This window comes from Sander vitreus, chromosome 15, assembly GCF_031162955.1.
Source record: "Sander vitreus isolate 19-12246 chromosome 15, sanVit1, whole genome shotgun sequence".
NCBI classification, from domain to species: Eukaryota; Metazoa; Chordata; class Actinopteri; order Perciformes; family Percidae; genus Sander; species Sander vitreus.
The window spans coordinates 2,090,164-2,112,904 of record NC_135869.1 but is presented as its reverse complement, the minus strand read 5'-3'; the positions used below and the strand labels follow the sequence as shown (position 1 = coordinate 2,112,904).

General features: G+C 41.3%; 1 protein-coding gene across 1 annotated transcript; it reads right to left on the bottom strand.

The window, feature by feature from the left end:
• Window positions 1–40: 40 nt before the first annotated feature.
• On the bottom strand, window positions 41–22,385 carry LOC144529546 (TANK-binding kinase 1-binding protein 1-like). The gene is made up of 12 exons (XM_078268677.1): window positions 22,155–22,385; window positions 21,721–21,852; window positions 16,237–16,341; window positions 15,957–16,107; window positions 11,137–11,330; window positions 8,080–8,147; window positions 7,891–7,997; window positions 6,981–7,171; window positions 6,579–6,860; window positions 2,731–2,811; window positions 2,412–2,639; window positions 41–430 (listed from the first exon to the last, which is right to left on the bottom strand). Exons 1-12 carry the CDS (start codon window positions 22,383–22,385, stop codon window positions 302–304), a joined length of 1,899 nt encoding a protein of 632 aa, XP_078124803.1. The 3' UTR covers window positions 41–301.
• Window positions 22,386–22,741: the final 356 nt, after the last annotated feature.

Sequence of the window (22,741 nt, the reverse complement as noted above, 5' to 3'; positions counted from 1 at the left end):
ATGGAGCTTCAGCAGCTCCTGTCTCTGTGTTGAGAGATACAGCACTGTTGTCTTTCTACATCTGCTATTTCTTTAGCAATCAGGTCTATGTGCAAATTAAGAGTTTGGTTGTGAAAGAAAGAAAACACCATTTGATACAGCATTGTTGAAATGGAGCTTTGTAAGAGATGTTAGCAAGTTCCATAGAAAGAAGCATGCAGGCTCATCAAACCATACCTGGTTAAAACCTAAATAGAAAACCATCAAGATGGGTCTGGTGTCCATCTTTGGTGACATGGATGTAAAATACTTGATAAAAAAGTCAGATCTTGCTGTTCTCCAAATGGGAGTCGATGTGTTTGATGAGGGCATCGTCAGGGTAACCAGTTGGGAAGGTCAGCTGACACAGAGGACAGCTACGAACAGCACTCTCTTCTGACTCCATCCATAACTACAGACAGAGCAAGACACAGGTGTCAAATTACTGAACCTCAAATTATGGCAAAATCACATAATCTAATCTTAGTTTTCATCTTAATTTACACAGACACTTTGTAATCCATTAGAGAATGCCAATTTATTCAAAGTTGCCAAGAACAGATGTATTTTAAAGCTGTATTAATCAAGATTTTACATATGACTATGTGTAATGTGAAAAGGTGTTGCTGTAGTGATAAACGCACAGAGAATAACAAACTCAGCTTTAAGGAACTTTTTAGCCTCTTTTGTCTTATAATTAAGGCCCGAGTGCCGACAGCGGCGAAGGCCCTATTGAAACTGAAGAAATTATTATGATTAGGGCCCGAGCACCGACAGCGGCGAAGGCCCTATTGGAACTGAAGGAATTATTATTATTATTATTATTATTAGGGCCCGAGCGCTGACAGCGCATGAAGTCTGGTGAAAATGTACGTATTTTAAGGGTTTCGGGAATAGGCGCACAAAAATGGCTCGCTAGCGCCCCCTACAAAGTTAAAAAAATGGAGCCCCTGCAGTGCGTTTAACGTAGACTCACGGAAGTTGGTACACATATGTAACATGTCAAGATGTACAAAAAACGTCATTGGAGCCATACCCTAAACCCAACAGCAAGTCCGCCATTTTGATTTCAAAGTTCGAAATTAGTACGATTTTGACCATTTTCACATGTTGTACTTTAACGAACTCCTCCTAAAGATTTCATCCGATCAACTTCAAATTTGGTCTGTACCATCTTAAGACATTAAAGATGAAAAGTTATTAAAAGAAAAACTTTTCGTCAAACGGTGTGGGCGTGACATGGCGGCCATTTTGAGTGTTTAGCGATGAACAATGAAATTGTTGTAACTTGAGTGTACGTTGTCGTATCTGCCCGGAATTTCTCAAGATTGACAAGGGTCCAGGTCTGAGAACATCTACAGGCCAATATTTACTTTTGGTCATAGCGCCCCCCGCTGGCACAGGAAATGCGCCTTATATAACAAACATCTTCCGATTTACATGAAACTTAGAATTTGTGGTCTACATGTAATACCTCTTACTCGGCCATGCCCCTTTTATAACATTTGAACCGTTTAAGGTAGAGTCTTGTGTGAGGTCTCATTGAACTCAGCAGAGAGTTCCTTCTTCATTGGTGATAGTTTGGCCTGCCCCCTATGCTTAAGCCACGCCCCCTTTCATAACATTTGAACCGTTTAAGGTAGACCCTTGTGTGACGTATCATTGAACTCAGCAGACTTCCTTCTTCATCGGTGATGTTTTGGCCTGCCCCCTATGTTTAAGCCACGCCCCCTTCATAAATGCTGAACCATCTAAGGTAGAGTCTTGTGTGAAGTATCATTGAACTCAGAAGAGAGTTCCTTTTTAATTGGTGATGGTTTGACCCGCCCCCTATAATTTAACCACGCCCCTTTTCACAGCTAATGAACTGTATGACGTAGAGTCTTGTGTGAGGTATCGTCTCGGCAGGGAGTTCCCTTTTCATTGGTGACGATTTGCAGTGTCTGAGTGCCGCGCAAATGCACAGTTGCAAGGAGCGGCGTCCGCCAGTAACCCCGGCACGCGCAGAGGCACGAAGGCCCATCCATCGCTGCTTGCAGCTTTAATATCCTTTGTTATGCAGATTACAGAGTCTTGTATGTATTAGCTCCTCTTCAACTCAAGCTATATCAAGACTGCAATCTGCCTTTAACATTCTCCAGATATCTCTGCATAATCTAAAGATTTTTTTTTTTTAAGAATTCCGTTGTGCATCTCCCAACCATCTATACACTTAATGGTAAGTGTGCCATTTAGTGTGTTTGGTCCTCTCTTTGTTTTGTGTTCTATACCACATTTCTTCATTTCCTCCTTTTTATCATCTTTTGGCTGCTGCAATGAGTTAGTTTCCCCACAAGGACTGCAGGGAATCTATTAGTTGCTTCATTTAGTTCTCATCGTTGATTTCTACTCACGTTAATGGAGGGCCATGACTGAGCATGTTCAGTGTTAGTGTAGGGAGGCAGATGGCAGGACAGGGTGGCAGGTCCCTCAGGGGACGAGAAGGAGGGATGACGGGGCTGTTTCCTAGGAGATGGGAATGAGGGGTGTAGGGGCTGTTCCCTCGGCGATGATGGGCCAATCCCAATTGCGCCAAGTGTCCGAGGCGGGCTGGCAGTCGGCGATAGATACATACATACATCCTGTAAATTTACACAACACACATCTTCCAAATAAATAACCCAGTGTTTAAGTCACAAGAGAAGCCACACACATTGTTATCATCGTCATCACCTCTTCATCATCAGAGGACTGTGGTGGTGTCACCAGTGGGGTGGGCTCAGGCGGGTCATCAAGGCGACAGAAGTGATGTACCTGAATGAAAGGAGACTGTTGCATTTTAAAGGATTATAGAATAGTGTGTTTCTGCACATGTAGGGTCACATTGCATGAAACAGTATGTGGCCAAACGTAAGTGGTGACCCCTCTAGTTAGTGGCTCACACATTTTTTTAAGGAAGCTTAAAAAGTTTCAAGAATGCTATGGTCCAGTTTTATACATCAGTTCTGGAAACTGTATGGCAATTTAGTTTGGTAACCTGACAACTGCTAAAAAAATGGATCAGAAAAAATAAACTCAAATCAATAATACGTAAGGGATAATTACCTCAAGGCAGGGCATATCAAACTGTTTATTGCCCTGCCTTGAGGTGATTATCCCGTTTATTCTACTTCTTGCTTGCCAACATAATAAAACAATTAAAATACTTTAATAATTATGCTTTTTTCTTATTCGTATTGCATGCTTATTAAATGTATACTCTGTTTGAGTTGATCTCCCTCAAAAAGTAGTCCCCTTTAGAACTATGGTGAATAACGTTAGCTCAGCTGTAGCTAATTAGTTTCTATAGCAACCACAGTCCGGGTCAGTAAGGGTTAGGGTTAGGTTCTACTCGGTGAAAACCTTGATAGCAAAGGCAGTTGCCTTTTTCGTGTTTGATTCAAGGGCCCCGTCTTCAATTGTACGCAGCTCCTCATCTGTCAGATCTCGGAAACGGGTACCCTGGGACTTGTCTTTTGTCATTCCGTCGTCCTCGTCGCTCTTTAACCAGTCCTCAAATGTCTTACCTACTCCAAATATATTAAAATTGACAATGAATTTGTCCATTTTTAAAACACTGTAATGTTTAGAACTACGGTGAATAATGTTCAAGCTCAACTCTAGCTAACGTTAATTAGTTTCTATAGCAACCACACAAGGCTGCATCTGATCACTAACATTAGTTTAATAATATAGTTTCTACATTGTATCTCGCTTGCGAAACTATGTATCGACTGACCTTTCGATAGATTTCTGACACATTTTAGAAACTTTTTTAAACAAGGTTTATTTTTACAATGGACCTCATATTTGAAATTTCTGTGATAGAAAAAAAATACAAGCGGCGTATTGATCTACTATTTGATGACGCTGTGTTCAGTCAGCGGGCAACCTGCCAGGTTAATGCCCTCCTCCCAGCCAATCAGAATCAAGCATTCTTAAACGAAGTAGAATAAAGCTATATAATCTCCATTTGTAGCAGAATGAGTCGTACTGTAGATGTCAGTGACTTTGGAAGCTAGTTATTTTACTGTGTAGTATTAATAAATATGCATACCTGTTGGTAATATGTAGCAAATTACGTTTTAGTGCATAATTGCATTCATACAAGTGCAATAATTAGTTATTCTAGTGCAATAAGGGCAAAGTAACATTGTATTCATTAATTAATTGAACTTATTTTAGAACGTGTTGCTGGCTGTGGTTTGTTTTGGTCAGGTAGTTTTATTTTGTTTCGTTTTCCGTGTCTTTTAACACACCCTTTCCAGTTAAAGTCCCTGTTGATTGGATCCCTCAGGTGGCCATATAAGAAAAGGGGTGGGGTCCAGTGCCCCGGGAAAGAAGTAAGAGAGAGGGAGTAGAGGAGTGTTGATAAAGCGTTTGGCTGGTGTTTAACGGAATGCATCGTGTGCGTTGCTGATTTTCTTATGAAACCTAGCTAGGCGAACCAAGTGAACAGTCGGTTACAGCACTGATCAGGTGCAGCGCTCCTAAATCCCAGCCATAGCCCCCGTTAAAACCGCCCACTCCAGCGAGATTTGTGTTGGGTCCTGCGGGACCCGCAAGATCCCAATCCCAATGCATTCCTCTAGCCCCGACCACCTCTAAATGTGGTCTGTGTGATCAGATCTCAATGAGTCCACAATGTGTACATTCCCATCTATACTTAGGAATGTACACTTGTGATCGGATCACTCAGGACGGATTTTAAAACCAGGTGAAAATGGGGTTTTAGTTCAGCGTGTTAGCATGCTAACATTTGCTACAGTAATTAGCACTGAACACTAAAGCCCTATTCATACTAGTACTATTATTACCTGGGGACCTCTAGTCATTTGAACTAATTGCGGAGGTTGTCTGTGATGTTAATCCTGTGCGAATCTGCCATGTCTGTAATTTGTCAACTAAAAATTCCACTGCAAATTACCTACCGTATTTTGCCAAACACAGATGTCATGTAATAATATTAGTACTGTGCGAATCGGCTTCTCAGTGATTTGGAGTCGCATTGGCTATTATAAATGAAAGTTTTGACATAGCCTTCACATCATATGTGGGGGTAATTTCTAAATCACATAAGGTCCCCTGGTAATACTAGCCCCTTGCAAATAGGGCTTAAATCTATTTATTAAGGAGATTTTCTCACCAGTCTTAGATCATTAAGGATATTTATTATAGATATTTGCTATCTGTGAGGCAGTGTTAGTATGAGTGAGGTTATTATCTATGAGAACTAGGGCTGTCAAACGATTAAACATTTTTAATCGCAATTAATCGCTGAAGTTCTATAGTTAATCGCGATTAATCGCATGTTTTATCACAATTAAAATTCTATTATTTTGCATTTAAGAACTGTTTTTAAGTACATAATAACAATGGAAAGCAATTCTTACCAGTGTATCTTGATTGGGAATCAAATGAATGCAAAGAAAGTGACTTCATGAACTTGACTATTATTTATTTACTGTAAACAAATGTGTGAATCTGTCATTATTACACAATTCCTACAAGTACCTAACCTAACTGAGATGTAACACAACACTTTGCTTATACAGTACAAACAAAATGGTCCAAAAACCAGATGCCACAGCAGGACATTTAACCTTTACATTTTTGTAGGACTGAGAACAATTGACTGAGATGTAACACGAACAACCACCGTTGAGGCAAACGAGTGCAAAGTCCAGCCAGAGTCAATATAGTGTTTAGTAACTCCTAAATAATTGTGATTACTCACTGACGTCCAGTGATCACCGGTTAATGAGACAGCGTTTGCACTTGGCAGCAGTTCCAGTTTAGCTGCTTTCTCCGTGTCATACAGGCTGTGTATGGTGAAACTACTGTCCCCCTCGATGGCAGTGTATAAGACAGGTCAGAACATGCCAACCGTAGCACTTCTTTAAGATCCGAGTCCTCTACGATGCTGACAGGTCTGCAGTTAGTTGCCACCCATTTTGTAAGAGCTGTAGTGATTTCTTTGGATTTGGTTTCATCCACAGGTCGGCAAGTAGCACTCTCCAAAATACTGCTTTGCCTGAGCCCGCTAGCATCAAACTGCGTCATGTTAATATGCTTAGCTCGTAGGTGGAAGCTCAAGCTTGACGTGCTTCGGTGATATTTTATTTTGGCTTTACACAATGTGCATATGGCTTTCGACTTGTCTACTGAGCCGTCCGGGAGTTTTTTTTAAAAGAAAAGCGCCATTCAGAAGTGTGTTGCTGCTGTCTTTCTCCATGCCGGCAGCCTGCCTGCATTCTGCAGCAGAAGATTTGTTATGAAGAAGTACGGCAGCACCAAAGGGTCAAAATAGTAGCCGATGCAAAGCCGAGTGAAGTGTAAAATAAATTAATCACATGCCGGCATGCGATTAAAAAAAATTAATCGCATTGCGTCGGCCCTTAATCGCATCGCGATTAACGCATTAGCGCTGACAGCCCTAATGAGAACACATCAGATTATTAAAGTCATTTTCAACAAGCAGACTGTTAAATGAGAAAAGTCACTGGCCTAATAAAATGAAAAATGAAAGCTGTCAGTCTCACCTCAGCAGCCAGAGGGAAGCCCAGGTCCAGAGCACAGTGACGTGGACTGCTGCTCAGACTGCTACCACCACATCTCTCTCCTCCCCCACCTCCTCCTCTCTCCCCTCCAGCTCCATGAGCCGAGGCCGGTCTGACCAGGCCAACCAAGGAGGTACGTAGCTGAGATTTGGTTTGGCCGTAACCCTGCATCTCCCCCAGGAGGGGCCTGGGTTTGGGGAGGGTGGATACTGGATCTCTCATCAGCCGAGCTCGGGGTCTGTGGATACCTGACGGATCAGATACCTGGGAAAAGGATTTGCATATGCAGTAAATCTGTAGTTTCTCTAAAAAGTTACACAAAAATGTTAGTATGTTAACACATCTAATTTTCCCACTAAGTTATACCAAAGTTTCCTTCCTCACCTCCGAGTAACTACGGCGACCCTGGAACTTTGCCCGTAGACGGCTGCAGGTTGGCTGATGGGAGTAGGAGGCGGGGCCGTCGCTTGGGGACAAAGGAGGAGAGGGGGTGGGGAGGAGCCGGTCAGGGGAAAGGGAGGGGCGCTGGGAGGAGGTTGGGGAGAGATGCTGAGGAGTAGCGGTAAGACGAGATACTGGAGGAGGAAGAGAGAAAGAGTCGTAAAAGGATTTAGGCTTTGTCTCTACTACACCTGCACCCCCTAATAAAATGTTTGAATTTAGAATGTCCCGTCTATAAGCACGTTGTTTGGGTTAGTTTGGTCCAGCAGAAGGCACTCTAAAAATTCACGATTAACATATCTATTGACCTATATCAGTAAACTAAGCTCATAAATAAAAATGCTGGTGGACACTATAGCGAGCAAAGCCCAACACGCTATATGGGTTGTGTTTTAATTTGTTTGAATTGACATGGTTGCAATGACTGAGCGCTGTAGAGAAACTAATCACAGCAAAAATTATTTTAAACAAGATTTCTTTCATTTGTTTATCATTTTAAACCACCAATATCAACACTTAACCAACATGAAAGAAAACAGAAATAATATTTGACATTTCTGGTTCTTTTTTCATTAATTAGATGCTTTCCCCCACTGGCACCTGGACCCGAATACAACACATTCAAAGAAACTAAGAGGCTTCTGTTCTGTGTTCTCTGTGTATGTACATCGGCAACTTCATGAAACTCGTCATAGTGTAATAAGTGAAAATATGAAATATAAATGACAAACCACACACACACACTTTGTTAGTGAGCCCAGTCCATTGTTATGAACATATTAGACTAACCTCCGCTATAAAATATGTAATGATATCATGATGTCCATAAACAAGAAGCCAGTTAGCTGCCTACCAGGCTCCTGTGAGACAAGTCGCAGGAGGTCACTCTGTTTCACAGCCAGATTGCGAACACGACCCAACTCCTCTGTTAGCTCTGTGTAGGCTAATGCTAGGTTCACCCTGCAAGACAAAGAGAGTGACTGAAAAAATAAATACAGATACATGACAAACACTTTTTCAAAGTTTTCAAAGTAAGACTCACTGTTCATCCCCAGCTTTCTTTATCCACTCTACGTCACAGTGCTCACAGTGTGTGGACAGGTCCCGTGGCTGACAGAGACACAGAGCTGTGGTTAGGTCTGTAGCACTTCACAACTTGTCTCAGACATTTTAAATGATTATTTTGCTACATGTGGTCCAGCTTTGTAAAAATACTCTATATACTACAACTATTTTCATTTATTGATTTTATCTTAGTATATTCCTTCAACCTCTGCTCATGTTTAAGTTGAATATTGGAGCTACTGAGGAAAGTCTGAGGACATTTAGCCCAACATGGTCTGGCAATGCATGTCACATGAAGGGGGCATGTTTGTAGACGCTGATTTAACCCAGTATGGCAGGTATGTGAGGGATTCATCCAGGAAGAAAAAAAGGAGAAGCTGGAGGCTGGAGGCAGCAAGACACACAAGGGGATTGCAAACCACACGCTGAAAGAAAGACAGTATTTGAAACACAACTTTTTGTAAATACACCTTGACAACCTGAACTATAACACGGAGAGCAGGTTTGCGAGGTCCTGACTGAATAGAGGACGCTGGAAAGCGGACCCAGAGCTGTGGTTGCTCCCGACGGCGTGGTCACCAAAGCCAGCAGCCCTCTTTCGACTGCGAACTGAAGCAGTGGCTGGGTGAGTCAGTTTGACACAGCACAACCCCTCTTAGGTAGAAAAGTATACACTCATCCAGGCCAGCTCAGGTCTCATTCTCACTAATTGCAAAGTTGGGTTAGTTAAGTTTAATTATTTTAAAGTGATAACAACAACAGACCACACCGACTCCGTTTGTCTTCGTATTTGAATGGTGCACAACTTCCCTTCAGTTTCACTTTATGTGGCTCTTTTGGGAGTTTGTCTTTGCTGCTGGCTGCAGACTTTGCATGGAGCTCAACAGGTGATTTCTAGATAATGTTAGCTTCCAAAATAACTTATGACTCTGTTGAAATACACCAGCCTGCTCAGAGGTTGCCTTTAATACGAAGGGAAATTCAAATGTCAGTACAAGTTATTCACATTTACAGTTTGATCGTGATCTGTCGGGTGAGTCAAAGCTGTGTTATACTTGGCTTGGCTCAGAGGGCAGCTAACTGGCTCGGTGTTATGAAACGCCATAATCTTCAATGTGTTTAAAAGCTTTGAGATCAGCACCAGTGTATGGGGATATCCCGTTTACCACATAGTGGTACAGAGCGTGTGGACTGAAGTTGGGCAGACTCTGCGATTTAATGAGGTCCGTGAAAACGGAGGGAGCCTACTCCCTCCATTTTCAGTAGAAGGGTCAGTATCCAATCCTGCGATCTCCAACTTCTCCAAATACCGCTCTTTGTGAGCACCTACCAGATGCCCTACCTGGACCGATAACGGCACGACAACTTGTTGTTCAATAGAAGAAGCCATAAAGAAGAAGATAGTATTATTATTGCAGTTTATTTAGTGTTATTTATTTTAAACTGATTGAAACTAATGAAACTTTCTGCTTGTCTAATACACTGTTTAGCTTGTGCTTCCGGTGATTCTGCCGTCCGTCATGGCGTCGTCACGTGGTCATGGTCACGTGTTTGCAAAGGGTCTATATTTAATGTTATGAGCTAGGTTAACCTTTAGCAGCCACTGGTAACGGTTAATTTCAGTGTGTGATGAAAATCGATTTGCAGAAATGTGGAACTTGTGGAAAAGTAAATCATGTGAAGATTTAATTTAATGCATTTTGAGCAGTAACTAATTTAACAACTCTTCTTGGTACTGTACTGAAAGCAGCTTTGACCTCTGTGGATTAATAGTCAGCTGATGTGATGAGCCATTGAGTAATATCAAACCATTAATGTATAAAGCTGGTCTTATTCTGTATTTTTCATATTGTCAGGCGAATCACCATGGCAAACATGAGTGTGTTTACATGGACATGATTATCCTGGTTATGAACATGTTTTTGAAGTATCCTGAAGTATTTTTTGTTTGAGCATGTAAACACCATATCCCGATTTCAGAAACTTGAATAGCTGGAGTACTCCAACAGAAACTACTCAAACAGACTGACTATCTGCAGCCAAGTGATGTAACAGAAACACACACAATTGGGGCAGCGAAAGCCTCTCACTTCTGGAGCAATAAAGAATGTCTATGTAAACACACACCATGACAAGTCAAAATAATCATATATTTTGGAATTTTTGGAATTCATCATAAATCATTAGATTACAGATTATAATTATTCTACATGTTGTTCCTGTGGCTCTCTGCTGTTGGTTCTTAAATACGTAAATCGTAAATAGTGCATTTGTTGCAGACTATTTGTGTGGTGCTCTAGTCAGTATTTGTGGCAGCAAGACAGGGTATGTGGGATTGAGTCAAAATAAAGTGAAGTGTGTGTTCATGGTAAGGAAGGAACACCCAGTGCAACAGTGTGGCTCATGGATGTGTTTTTAACAACAATAGAGCTCTATGGCACAGAGGAAGAAAATATATCAGGCTGTGATACACAACTATACGGGTTAGTAGATACATTCACTGTTGGTTTAACGCTGCACATGGGATGTGTTAAGATTATAGAATAGTGCTACCATTACACTTTAACTGCACCAGCTGGAAGAGTTGTTATCCTTACAACTGCATCACCTAATGATGGTGACGTTTCTTCTATAACTGTCAAACACAACCGCACAATATCTGTGAGAGACATCATGCATTATCGAATAGGTTGGCATGGTTGTTCTTATTTTATAGCAATGTCCTTGTTTTGTTTTTTGTAATTCACATTCTAAATTCTACAATATAATTTGTTGGCAAATTTCATAATGTAATTCATACACTAAAAATCTATATATTTTAGTTTTATTGCATTTTCTTTTGTCATTTCATTCCTTACCCTCATTATATGAATTACCTTATACAATAAATAAAAAATGCATCTGCACCTATTTTAGACTCTAAAAATGGCCATCAAATGTGACAAAATGGTCACAGTCTGGAGGTTGCGGTAGATATAATGGATCTGATAGTATCACAGATGTAAACATACAGTCTTTTAAGCATTAGGCCTACCTGTCTCTGTGCTTCCTTTAGCTGGGCTACCTCCTGCTGCAGCCTTTGAAACTCAACCCTCAGCTCCTTCTCCCTCTGACAGGCTCCCTCGGCCTGGTGCCTTGCCCCCTCCAGCTCAGCCTCCAGGCGCTGCAGCTTCAGGTCGGACAGGGCGTCCAGACTATGGGAGCTCTGCAGCGTCGGACCGCGGCCCTCTGACAAAACCAGACACACAACAGCCTTAATCTGTTTCATCGGTTCTCCCTGTTTTTTCTTACAAGTCACTACTCTACAATATATCAGTAGAGGAATCAAATGTAAATCCTAAATCATCAATATCTTATTTTTACATGTTTGTGGCTTGCAGTCATGTCGAGTTAAAGGTCTATTTGGTTGAGTATTTGTTACCAGGGATGTCCAGATCAGCTTTTTTGACCCCTCCCCAATCTGATTTTTATAAATATTGAATATCTGCTGATACTGAGTCCCATTCCATTTTTTTGTTTACAAAAATAACTAATTTAGCAAAGTAATTAAATATGTCTTAAGCTTAATACATTTAACTTAGTGGAGCAAATTAGTCTTTTCTCTCAACACCAAAACAGATCTCTTTAGGATCCCAGCAAACCCCCCAACCAAAAGATAAACAGTTTCAAGTTCCCCGCTGGACAACGTAAAAAAAGCACTTAGTTATGCCTCTTGTGCTTAATAGTCAATCTTTGATTTTCTTCTTGTGCTCCAGGGAATAACAGCCTGTATAGTTAAAAAGTATGGAGGCTCTGTCGATCTGAAATGAAGACAGATTCTGCAACTACTTGGCCTATTTCTTGCTTATAATGTTTTCAGAAACAAACAGTACTATTTTTGTAAAATCGAGATCGTATTCCAAGCGATTATGGTCGGTTTTGAAATCCCGGAGCAGACAGACCCACGTGACGCGTTCGTCTAATCAGCTGTTGACATCGTGGCTGTAGGAGGGTGTTTTCTTTGCTTGTCAGTGGTCAGGGAAGAGAAAATGGTGGCGAGCCCACTGGCGTGCAATGCTGGGAAGCGGGGCGATCCCATCCGTGAAAACAACGCGTATATGGACACTCACCATGACAGGCGATGCAACAAGTGGGTGAACATGATGAATTGTCTTGAACTTTTTCCTATGCGAGCGACGTGCAGTGCAAATCAATGAACAATAGACTGATTCTTCTGTTTGTGAAACGTGTGTTGGCATTTTAAACTCTATGGATTTATGAGGACTATGGTTAACTGCTCCTCAGATCTCTGCAGGGTAAATTCAGACAACTAGCTAGACTATATGTTGAATCTGAAGTCTATTGCAAGACTAAAACAACCTTTGAACGTACACATGTTCCACCCAAACAAGTTCCTTCCCGAGGCTATTGTGCAGAGGCACCGTTGTTCCGTGTGGCGCTTAGCGCAAGCCAAGACAATTGTTATTGGTTTAAAGAAATGCCAATAAACCAGAGCACGTTTTTCTCCCAACCCGAAATGCTGTGTGGAGTCGCCCGACCCTCCTCTGCAGCCTTGTGGAGGAAGGTCTGGCAATGCGAGACTAGGTTTCCACAGGCAGCTGAAATCACGGCGGAGTGGAGCGATTCAAGAGAACAGCGGTAGGACTAGGGTTGGGTATCGTTTGGGTTTTATTCCGATACTGGTACTAGAACAATACTTTTAAAACGGTGCCTGAACCGATACTTAAAATATAATAGGTAATAGGGAATAGGGTATTTTATAATTACTTTGAATGCACCATGAGGCTTACTAGTTTCAAGTGAACGCACCGTCTGTGTTGTTTTTCCGACAACGGCAGCTGCAGACTGCAATGTCCCGCTGTTGGAATCCTCTACAGTGAAATACAGACCTTTACACTGTTTAGCGGTCAGCATTTTAACCGTGTTTAATCCAGGTGCTAGCTAACGGTAGGCTAACGTTACCTGCTGACAAGTGAAGTGTTAACTAGCGTCACGTGCAGCGATGCTCCTGTTGCCTCTAATGTCTGTTTCAGAGCATCAGAGAGCAGCGCAAAAGGCATTTAATTGGCACCGAAATGAGGCACCGAAATCTGCGTTGCAATTTGTTTCGGTAGATACCGGTCGCTTAGGCAGTCGCTAAGGAGTTTCGCTGATGGTGGCGAAAGTGCCCGGATGTTCACCGCTGTCCCCTCTCTCAAAGTTGACTCAAAGTCAACTTTTGCAGAGCGGTAGCCAACGAGAGGGCATGAAAGAAACGTATCAACACCAACAACAAATTGTCTGCAAAACGTGTACACCATTGGCATCATGTTGTAATTACACAATTTCGCTTGCAATCCGCTGGATTACAGATACAGCTGGAGTTGCTGTTGAAAAAAGCTGCCTGTGGAAACCCAGCGTAAGAAAGACAGACTTTTTTACTTGTTGCCAAGGGCTGGCATGCTATGAGACTCTCTCTGGACAGTCTCTCTGGTAAGTGGTCGTGCATCATATTGGTTTGAAAGTGCCGGCATCCAGGCAGTCTGGCGGTGTGTCTGTGGCACAGGGTGTGTGTGACTTAAAGGTCCCATGGCATGAAAATTTCACTTTATGAGGTTTTTTTAACATTAATATGAGTTCCCCTAGCCTGCCTATGGTCCCCCAGTGGCTAGAAATGGCGATAGGTGTAAATCGGAGCCCTGGGTATCCTGCTCTGCCTTTGAGAAAATTAAAGCTCAGATGGGCCAATCTGGAATCTTCCCTTTATGTCGTCATAAGGGGAAAGGTTACCTCCCCTTTCTCTGCTTTGCCCGCCCAGAGAATTTGGCCCGCCCATGAGAAAGAGAGAGACATCATGGCTTGCAAACGAGCGAAGCATGGCAGTTGGTCAAGGCCACACCCCCACACTTCACCTTGCCCACCTCTCTCCTCCTCATTAGAATTTAAAGCTACAAGCACAGAAATGGCACATCCTAAGGAAAGCTCATTGTGGAACTGGCTCTAGTGGCTGTAATTCTGCACTAAGGCTGAATTTCGGGAAAAAGACTTCAGATACAATATTAGGGGACCACTAAGACCTATATAAAAGCATCCAAAAAGCAGCATGTCATAGGACCTTTAAGGCAGCGATCACTACAAGCTGATGTAAATAATTGGAATAAGGTAATAAGGGGTAAATGCGGATCCCCAATTGGCTCCAATCCGATACTTACGATAGGGATGGGGACATCCCTATTGTTACGGTAGTTACTTTTTTAAACAGTTACTAATAATGTAAACTGTTGCTAAGCATACATTTTACTACATGCCTACAACAAGGCACAGCAGGCCAGGCAAGCTTTAGCTTTCTCCACATGCTGAAGTCCAGGGTTGAGAGTTCAGGTCCAGGATGCCACTATTTAAGAGTAGGCAGACATTAGCAGCTCTGTCCTGCTGCATTGGATTTGGGAAAGCTTACACTCCAGCAACTCGTAAAGCTAGGTCTATGGTTGTGGTGTTTCTGGTGCAAGGTGCGTGAGCCAGATAGGCAGGTATAGCGGAGTTGCTCTTGAAAAACCCCTGTGAAACCTTGTTAAACCCGGCGTTAGGCTCCGCAAGTTTCATGGCGTGTGGTCGTGCACCTCTGAATCTTTGTAACTAGCGTGCACTGCACGTTCCATTTCAACATGGTCAGCTTGAAAAACATTTTGAGCAGGTTCGCCTGTACAAACATCTGTATGATTCTTCGTGTACAGACCACAGGGAGTCAAATGGCCTTACATTTGTGGTAAGAGAGACACAACCCCTTGGGAAAGAAGAGGCATTTTGCCGGAGGGTGTGGAAAAACATGAGAGACCGCTTTGTCAAAGCTAAAAAACTGTCTCATGGAAAGAGTGTTAACATTGAGAGACAGACAGTCATTTAATCTTGGTTATAATCAACAACGTTAATAATTAAAGTAGACAAATGCAATGTTTGGCGGTAAGTTGGTGTTTACCATGGATGTGTTTACTACTGTTGCCAGGCAGCCTGCTTTCCTTTACTTCCACTCTCTATTTCTTCCCTACTACTTCTTGTTTATTCACAGATTATATTGTTTGTATGCCCCCTCGTGTTTCGGACAACACTGCAACAATCAATGCGTTGAGCATAAAGGTCTCTATGCATGCTCGCAGCTCGTTCACCATCTACTAGGCCCATGCCACATGTCTTGAACTAGTACAAAGAAAGCTTTATATGACATAGCGTTATGTTCGCCAAACACATTGGTTAGTCTTCATCCGAAAAGCCTTTTTTCTTCTAACTTTAAAAGTTAATTATTATTCGAAAATACAAACAAGAATAAATCCAACCTCTACCTTAATTTTCCAAATTTGTACTGTAGCAAAGCAGCTAAACAATGTTATGTTACTATAAAATAAGAGCCTGATCTTACATTCTTCCTTATACTGAGACCTGTTAGCATAAACCTTCTTCTTCTTCTTCTTCTTCTTCTTCGTCTTTTACCTTATTATTATGTATGTAGCTACTATGCATATTTAAGACCTTCAGAATTCAAAACTCAGAGAAACGCTTCAAAGAAAGTCAACCAGAGACAGCATTTTTAACCAACTCATGAACTTATAAGCTTAGCTTAGGAAATCTGCATGAATGGTTGCATTTTAGCCAAAATGGATGGTCGCCAGTCTGAAATCAAGGACCCATTGTTTAAAAAAATACTACAAATTGGTACAATGGTAAATTAGATTTACCATTGTACCAATTTGTAAAACTGTAAAACTCTATTATTATGAGTAGTACTGCTTACTGCTACTACTACTTATTATTATTACTTATATTTATTATTATTTCCACCATGATATAACTTGGTCTACTGCTGATCGACACAGAACTCACCTCTGGGTACGTTCAGGCTGGCGTGAAGTTGAGAATGATGTGCGTCTTTGCTGCGGAGTTGAGCACTGAGTTTCTGAAGGGAAGTTTCTCTCTGTCTGACAGCTGACTCCAGACTGCATATCTGCTCCACATGCTGCTCTGCCAGAGTCGTCTGACACACACACAAACACATGAGTGAAACTGAAACCCAAATTGCTGCTTAACATTTTACCATGGAATATTGTGTGTGTGTGTGTGTGTGTGTGTGTGTGTGTGTGTGTGTGTGTGTGTGTTTGTTTACCATCTTGTCTAGGTCTCTCTGGACATTGTTTTTCTCCAAGTGAATTTTCTCATAAGCCTGGATGACTTCCTCCAACCTCTCCTCTCTTTCCTTACTCTTCTGGAGCTGAGAAAGAGAGAGCGAGAAGAAACCTCTCAGACTTTGCTTTAACAGATAATTCTGGTTTACTACAAATTGGGTTGAATATTTATTTTATTCTGTCCATTATTCCTATTGTTGAAAACACAGTCCTCACTAAGTAAATTACTAAAATCTGCAAAATTAGCCACGCAACTAAAGACCCTATTTGTCATTTCAATTGTCTCATATCTAAGTATAAATCAAGGACTTTGTGTGTACGTAAGTGTGTGTCTCTAATAAGATCCCGCATGCGCACCAAATACATCACCGGCAGGACGCTGTTGTACAAGTCTCTGTACAGCAGTGAGGGCGGTGCAGTGTCGCCAACTTAGCAACTTTTCTGACCCCCTTAGCGAGTATTTTTTCAAAAAAGCAACTAGCGACAAATCTAGCGACTTTCTGTAGAAGAGAGAAGTCAGTATTGTCTGGCGAGTGTGAGGTCTTTACTCTTGCGGCCGCCACGGTCACCTCTCTCTGTTACTACTGAGTAGCAGCAGCGAGCCAGCAGGCACGTCATGTTGTTGGCCAGCGCTTTGCATGGCAGCTGCGCCACCTTCGGTGTATGTGAATGGGTGAATGAGAGGCAAATTGTAAAACACTTTGTCCGCTACATAAATGCAGTAGGCTACATTTACCATTTACCATCGGATGAGTGGTTTTCGAGAATGCTTTGTCAGTATTTACACAATAAAGTTCAGAATATTTTTTTACTGGGAACCAAGCAATCCGAACAGGTACACGCTTCAAATGGGCACTGCACTAGTCCAAATAAAATCCAGATGAGATTTAAGACACTTTATTTTGTCACATAAAATCTCTTCTTTAGTACATGTATTGTACCATTGTGCATTGTCAGCTCAGCTGTGTTCATTTAAAGTATATTAAATGACTCCGAAAGCCACAGAAACAATCATGATCAGATAACTCAGGTGTAAATAATATTAGGCTGCTGAGCTGTTTACTTTAGGTGCAGGCTTGTTTCGTACTGAAGTGAACGTGAGTGCTTGGACTAGAGTCTTAACATACTGCCGAATGAAAGGTGATGTGTTCACTTACTTCTGTACATACTGAAGTGCCCATGTATTGTTATGTGTTCAATTGTGTTCAATAGTCAGTTTAGTTTTTTAGTATTTTGATTCATTTAGTATGTCGTTGTTAAAGTGCCACCAGACGACACTCTCCCTGTTTGGTCTGCTTGCATTTTATATATGACCAACTGTTTTTATATATTTCAGTGGAGCTAGTAGCCAGCTTGTGGTGGAGGCTAGGCACGCTAGTGTGGGTCCCTGCAGTTTGTAGTGATAATAGCACTGGGACACGATTAGCGGTGACACAATTTGTTTTGCAGGTTTGTAGTGACTATCGATTGCAGTGAGCATATGGTGGGTAAGTTGATGCACCCCTGGAACACACCCTAAGTTAGATTGCTTATCCACAGCTGGCCTCTGCCCACTTCCCCTTTTCATTTGGTAATTTTAACTAACTAGGAGTGTAATTGTTTTAAAGAATTGACCTTTTTAAATTGTCAACATTGTAATAAACATTTCTATCTTTTCTACTTACATTTGATTATCGTAATTTGATTGACCTACATTTCTAACCACCCTCTTTTCAGGCACTTCCAGTCTTTAACCATTTCATTTTCAATAAATATGTATTTCTTTTTGGAACCACGTCTGTCTTGCTTCAGTTAACGAACCTGTGTAGCCTTTGTATTACTGGGTATTAGTTAAGGTAGAAGTAAAGCATATCTTGAGGTGAAAGTCCCCAGGTGGTGTTGTTAAATTCTGGTGGTGGTTACTCCTGTGTAGCCACCGCACCTTGCCACATGTATAAATTAGTTTACAAGACAATCTGTCAAAGGATTTAGGGAGCCTGTGGCTGAAATAGGAATCCTGACATGGCGTGATTGCCCCAGTAATTGTTTGCAGGTGATCACTCTGGCAGGAGACAAACCCACAGCAAAGCCATAACACAGCAGGAGAACTAGGACAGGCTGTGGCAAAATGTGCTCTATTGGATTGATATCTGGTGACTGTGGAGGCCATTTGAGTTCAGTTTGAGGTGATTTGTGTCATGGCACATTATCCTGCTGCATGTTGCCCTTGAAGATGGGAACACTGGTAGAAAGGGATTGACATGGTCAGGTCAGCATCAATACTATGCTAAAGGAGCCCAAAGTGTGCCAAAAAAATATCCCCGTCCCAAATGTAAAGAGCTTGAGACCTATGACATCCTTGATGACAATGTTACTGTTCACTGCTGCATCTTACCTTGAGCTTGATGATAATAAATATTTATATTTAAGTATTAAATAATACTAAAATACTCAAGTAACAGAAATACTGCCCATCTCTTATTGTAACCCTTTTAAATATGAAATTATTATCACTAGGGTGGATGGCAGCCATTTTGGATTCATTAAGATGTTTCCGATGCTGGTTTGAATTCACAGCACATGGTCTTGACCATGGTTTAAAAATGCATTGAGTTGCTGTTTAGATATTTGTGTTTAAAACCAGTTGAACAGGTGTACCCAATAAAGTGGCTGAGTGTATATATAACTTTAATTGTAGAGCTATGACAACAATAACAAAAGTTGTATTGTCTCATGCCGCTCCCTCACCAATATAAATCACTACTCTCTCACCCATGCAGATCAGTGTTTAAACTGATCAGGGATCAGACAATTGCTACAATGGCTGTTATGTACAATCTTATGTGTTGAAATCACTGGAGCTGTTTTCTTCCTGTCACTTTAGTGAGACAGAAAATGACATAACAAATTCTGTGTGATTTAAAGTGTTACTTTAGCTGGACAGACTATGTAGAGGCTCCATCAACTGCATACTGACGTGGTTACCATTGAGAGGAGTAAAAATTACATATGCATTTTCAGAGAGACAGATGTATTTACACCTTTTCAACATTTGACTCAAATGTGTCTCAAACCACCTACTGAGGTGGTTTTTCGATAAATCTCAAATTCTTCTTGGATGCATTTACGTCTAGGTGTTTTGATATTTTATAGCTATGTGAGCCACTCAAAATAGTGTAAATGGGGTTAGGAAACCCAATGGGTCAAGAACCACCTGCAGACGGACAAGAAGAGTCAATAAGTCAGACATATTTGGGAGAGAAAATTAGGGTGAACAGTTAAATTATTTCCAAAAGTATGTTGTAAACATCTATTACAGTTTACAGACCCATTCCTGATTCAACTTTGACCTGTTAGGTCTCAATAAATCAATAAATGCATAAATAAATGTATAAATAAATACAGGAATAAATAAATGCAGAAATAAATGCATGAATAAAATATAAAAATACTAAAATAAATAAATGCTGAAATAAATAAATAAAAGAATAAATACATAAATGTTTTAAATGTATTTCTACATTTTTGCCCACAAACATTTATTTCTGTATTTCTGTGTCCGTATGTTAATTAGGTAGGAGGTCCCAACCTCAGTCTAAAGCATGATTGGTTACAGGAGTAAGCTCTACTACACAGAGGAACAGCAAGTGACAGCAGCTCTCCTCTTTTCTCTGTGTGCACAGTAAAAGTTCCCTGATTGATTATACACAATCCATCTACTATTAATCAGAATGTTCATTTTCATGGCTTGATCTGCTGCGGATAAACTGCTGGTGGTTGCTATAGATGCTGCTATCGCTGAAACCACGGAGCTAGCATGTTGTTTGTCTGTTTTGGACATAAATATTCCGGTTATGAGGCTTATCCTGTTTTTGATCATAATGGGTCGGGAGACACTCTATCCATAGATGTTAAACCTTTAAGCCATATTTCACACGAGAGGGTGGCATTTAACATTGGCACGAAAGTGATGCGGTTAGCACCGAGGTCCATACGATAAGCATCACTGAAGTGCTAGTCTCGCTTTGCCAGACCTTCCTCCACAGCGCTGCGGAGGAGGGTCTGGCTATACAGCATTCCGGGATAGGAGAAAAACAGGCTCTGGTTTATTGGCATTTCTTTAAACCAATCACAATCGTCATGGGCGGCACTAAGTGTCGGACAGAGCAACTGTGCTGCTGCAAAATAGCCTCTGGAAGTTTAAAATTCCAACACAAAAAAAACAAAAGGTAATGGACATCCAGCCGAAAAGAGTGCCATTCCAGGAATTTCCAGCGGCAACAGAACAATCCCAGAAGTGGAACGTCGTGGATATACACTACTGAAGTGCCAATAATACAACCCTCGGTTGTATTAACAACTTTATACAACAACGGTTACCAACGAAATTAAAATTATAATCAAACTATATTCATATTGTGGGGCAATTCGCTCTCAAAATAAAATAGCAACAGACATTCTAGTCCCTCTATGTTTAGTCAGCCAGCCAACCTGAGCTGTGTTAGCTCAATCATGTTGTAACTAAGATATTGATGAAAAATATTATGAAAATAATATGTATCGGCAGATTTAGCTAATATACGTCCGCGAACTTCAAGCAACAGGGATGATTTCTGGTCCCTATTTAGTTAGCCAGTCAACTCAAGCTAACATTAGCTTTGTAGAGATCATATGAAGTCCCAAACTGAATAAATACCACACACATAAACACAAAACTGCTTTGCTAACTAAGATATCTGCAAAAAAAAAAATTCTATCAACAGATTTATTGACATCTGCGAACTTCACATGTAGCACTTCACCAATAACAGTTAACTCCAAAGCGTTAACGTAAAAAAATATATATAGTCATGTATCACTATATATGAATATTCCCAGAGAGCTTCTGTGTGTTCCACTGTGGTTCTGATTTATTATTATGAATACAATTTTTTCAAAAATAGTTTTTGATTCAACTCTGTAATGTTGACATGGAAATGGCAGAGTAATATTTTAAGTGATTAGCCTGGTGTGCTCAAATGGCTCTGGGTGAACTGTCATGCTAAATGTCTAGTTAAATCTGTCGGATCTGCTTGTTGTATAATGGCATTTGTAATCCCGCAGCAGGTATGCCAGCGGCCTCCCGGTCGTGGTCATCATGCTAACTAGAGCTGGTTTGCAAATGTGTATCACACGGAGGAAGATTCGCTAGGGATGGGGCATTGTTTGCTTTTTTCTGGATCTCTGATTTGACTAATTATGCTTGCTTTAAACTGAGGTGAGGACCTCCTACCTCATTAACATATGGACACAGAAATACAGAAATAAATCAATGAAGGTGAACAAAAATGTAGAAATAAATTTAAAGCATGTATTTATTTATTTATTTATTTATACATTTATACATTTATTAATGTATTTATTGAGACTTAAGTCATGTTCCGTCCTCCATACTTCTACACTCAGCAATACTTTCATGTTCCCAGATTTCTTCAATCACAAAATACCTCCTGAGTGAGAGAGTTGATCCTCTGTTGTAGGTTGGTGGTCTCTGATTGGATTACACTGGTATCCTTGATGATGGGCTCACAGGAACAGCACAGTATCCTTTCCTCTCCAAACTCACTGATCATAGGAAACTGAGAGGAGAGGAGAGGAGAGGAGAGGAGAGGAGAGGAGATTGACTTTCCAGAAAAGAATGCATTTAATTAATGCATTACAAGTCTGGAGCTCTGTAGTGATTTGCTAAAAAGCGGATAATAAAAGGTAATGTAGTTGTTTAGCGGTAGGTTTTCTTTACTAGGTGTGGATAAATGTCTAATGAGTTTTATTATTGTAGTTTCTGGGATCTCTTACTACCCTTATATCCCTTATTACAGGCACAAACAGAAACAAAGTGTGAGTTGTGTGTGTGTGTGTGTGTGTGTGCACTGCTCTCCACCTTGACCTCGTAGTGTTTAAGCTTCCTCTTGATGTTGCTGTTCTCCCTCTCCAGACTCGCCAGCCGGGTCTTGATGTCATGGTAGGCAGCGGCCAGGGCCAATCCTGACGCTGGGTACATGTCCTCTGGCAGACGATCAGCCGACCAGCTGATCCCGGGAACACCCACATCATCTCTCAGCCCCTCACCTCCCAGCAGCCCCAGCTCTCCTCTGCGGAATAGATCCATCATCAGTTAGCTGTAGAAGTGGGAAAAAAAGTTGTAGTTGATCTCTGGGAAAACACAGACTGGACTTTGGGCAGACAGACAGAAAGGCTAGTAGCCATATCAGCTCAGTAAGTCACTTTGCACTCTTCACCTCACACAGCAGGGGCACTAAATGGCAATCAATGTGCCAAGCCCCATGTCCTGGCAGCGATGACAGTCGCAGATAGTGTGTGTGTTTTCAAACTGCAGTCAGGGGCCCACTGAGGCCGCAAGCCAAAGGTTTGCTGTTTCCCATCTGCTGCTGTAAAATACATTGTTTGTTCCCTGGCCCCTGTCTCTCACTGGCAGTTTTGCACTTTTACCTTGCCCTGTTGTCTTAC

What these genes read in the sequence shown, in the direction of transcription:
- LOC144529546 (XM_078268677.1), bottom strand. Translation starts at nt 22,385, where the DNA reads ATGATGGATCTATTCCGCAGAGGAGAGCTGGGGCTGCTGGGAGGTGAG. An exon ending in TCAACTCTCTCACTCAGGAG is followed by an intron (nt 16,342 to 21,720) that starts GTATTTTGTGAT and finishes TCTCTTTCTCAG; the next exon opens with CTCCAGAAGAGTAAGGAAAG. An exon ending in GTCGCCGTAGTTACTCGGAG is followed by an intron (nt 6,861 to 6,980) that starts GTGAGGAAGGAA and finishes TCCTTTTCCCAG; the next exon opens with GTATCTGATCCGTCAGGTAT.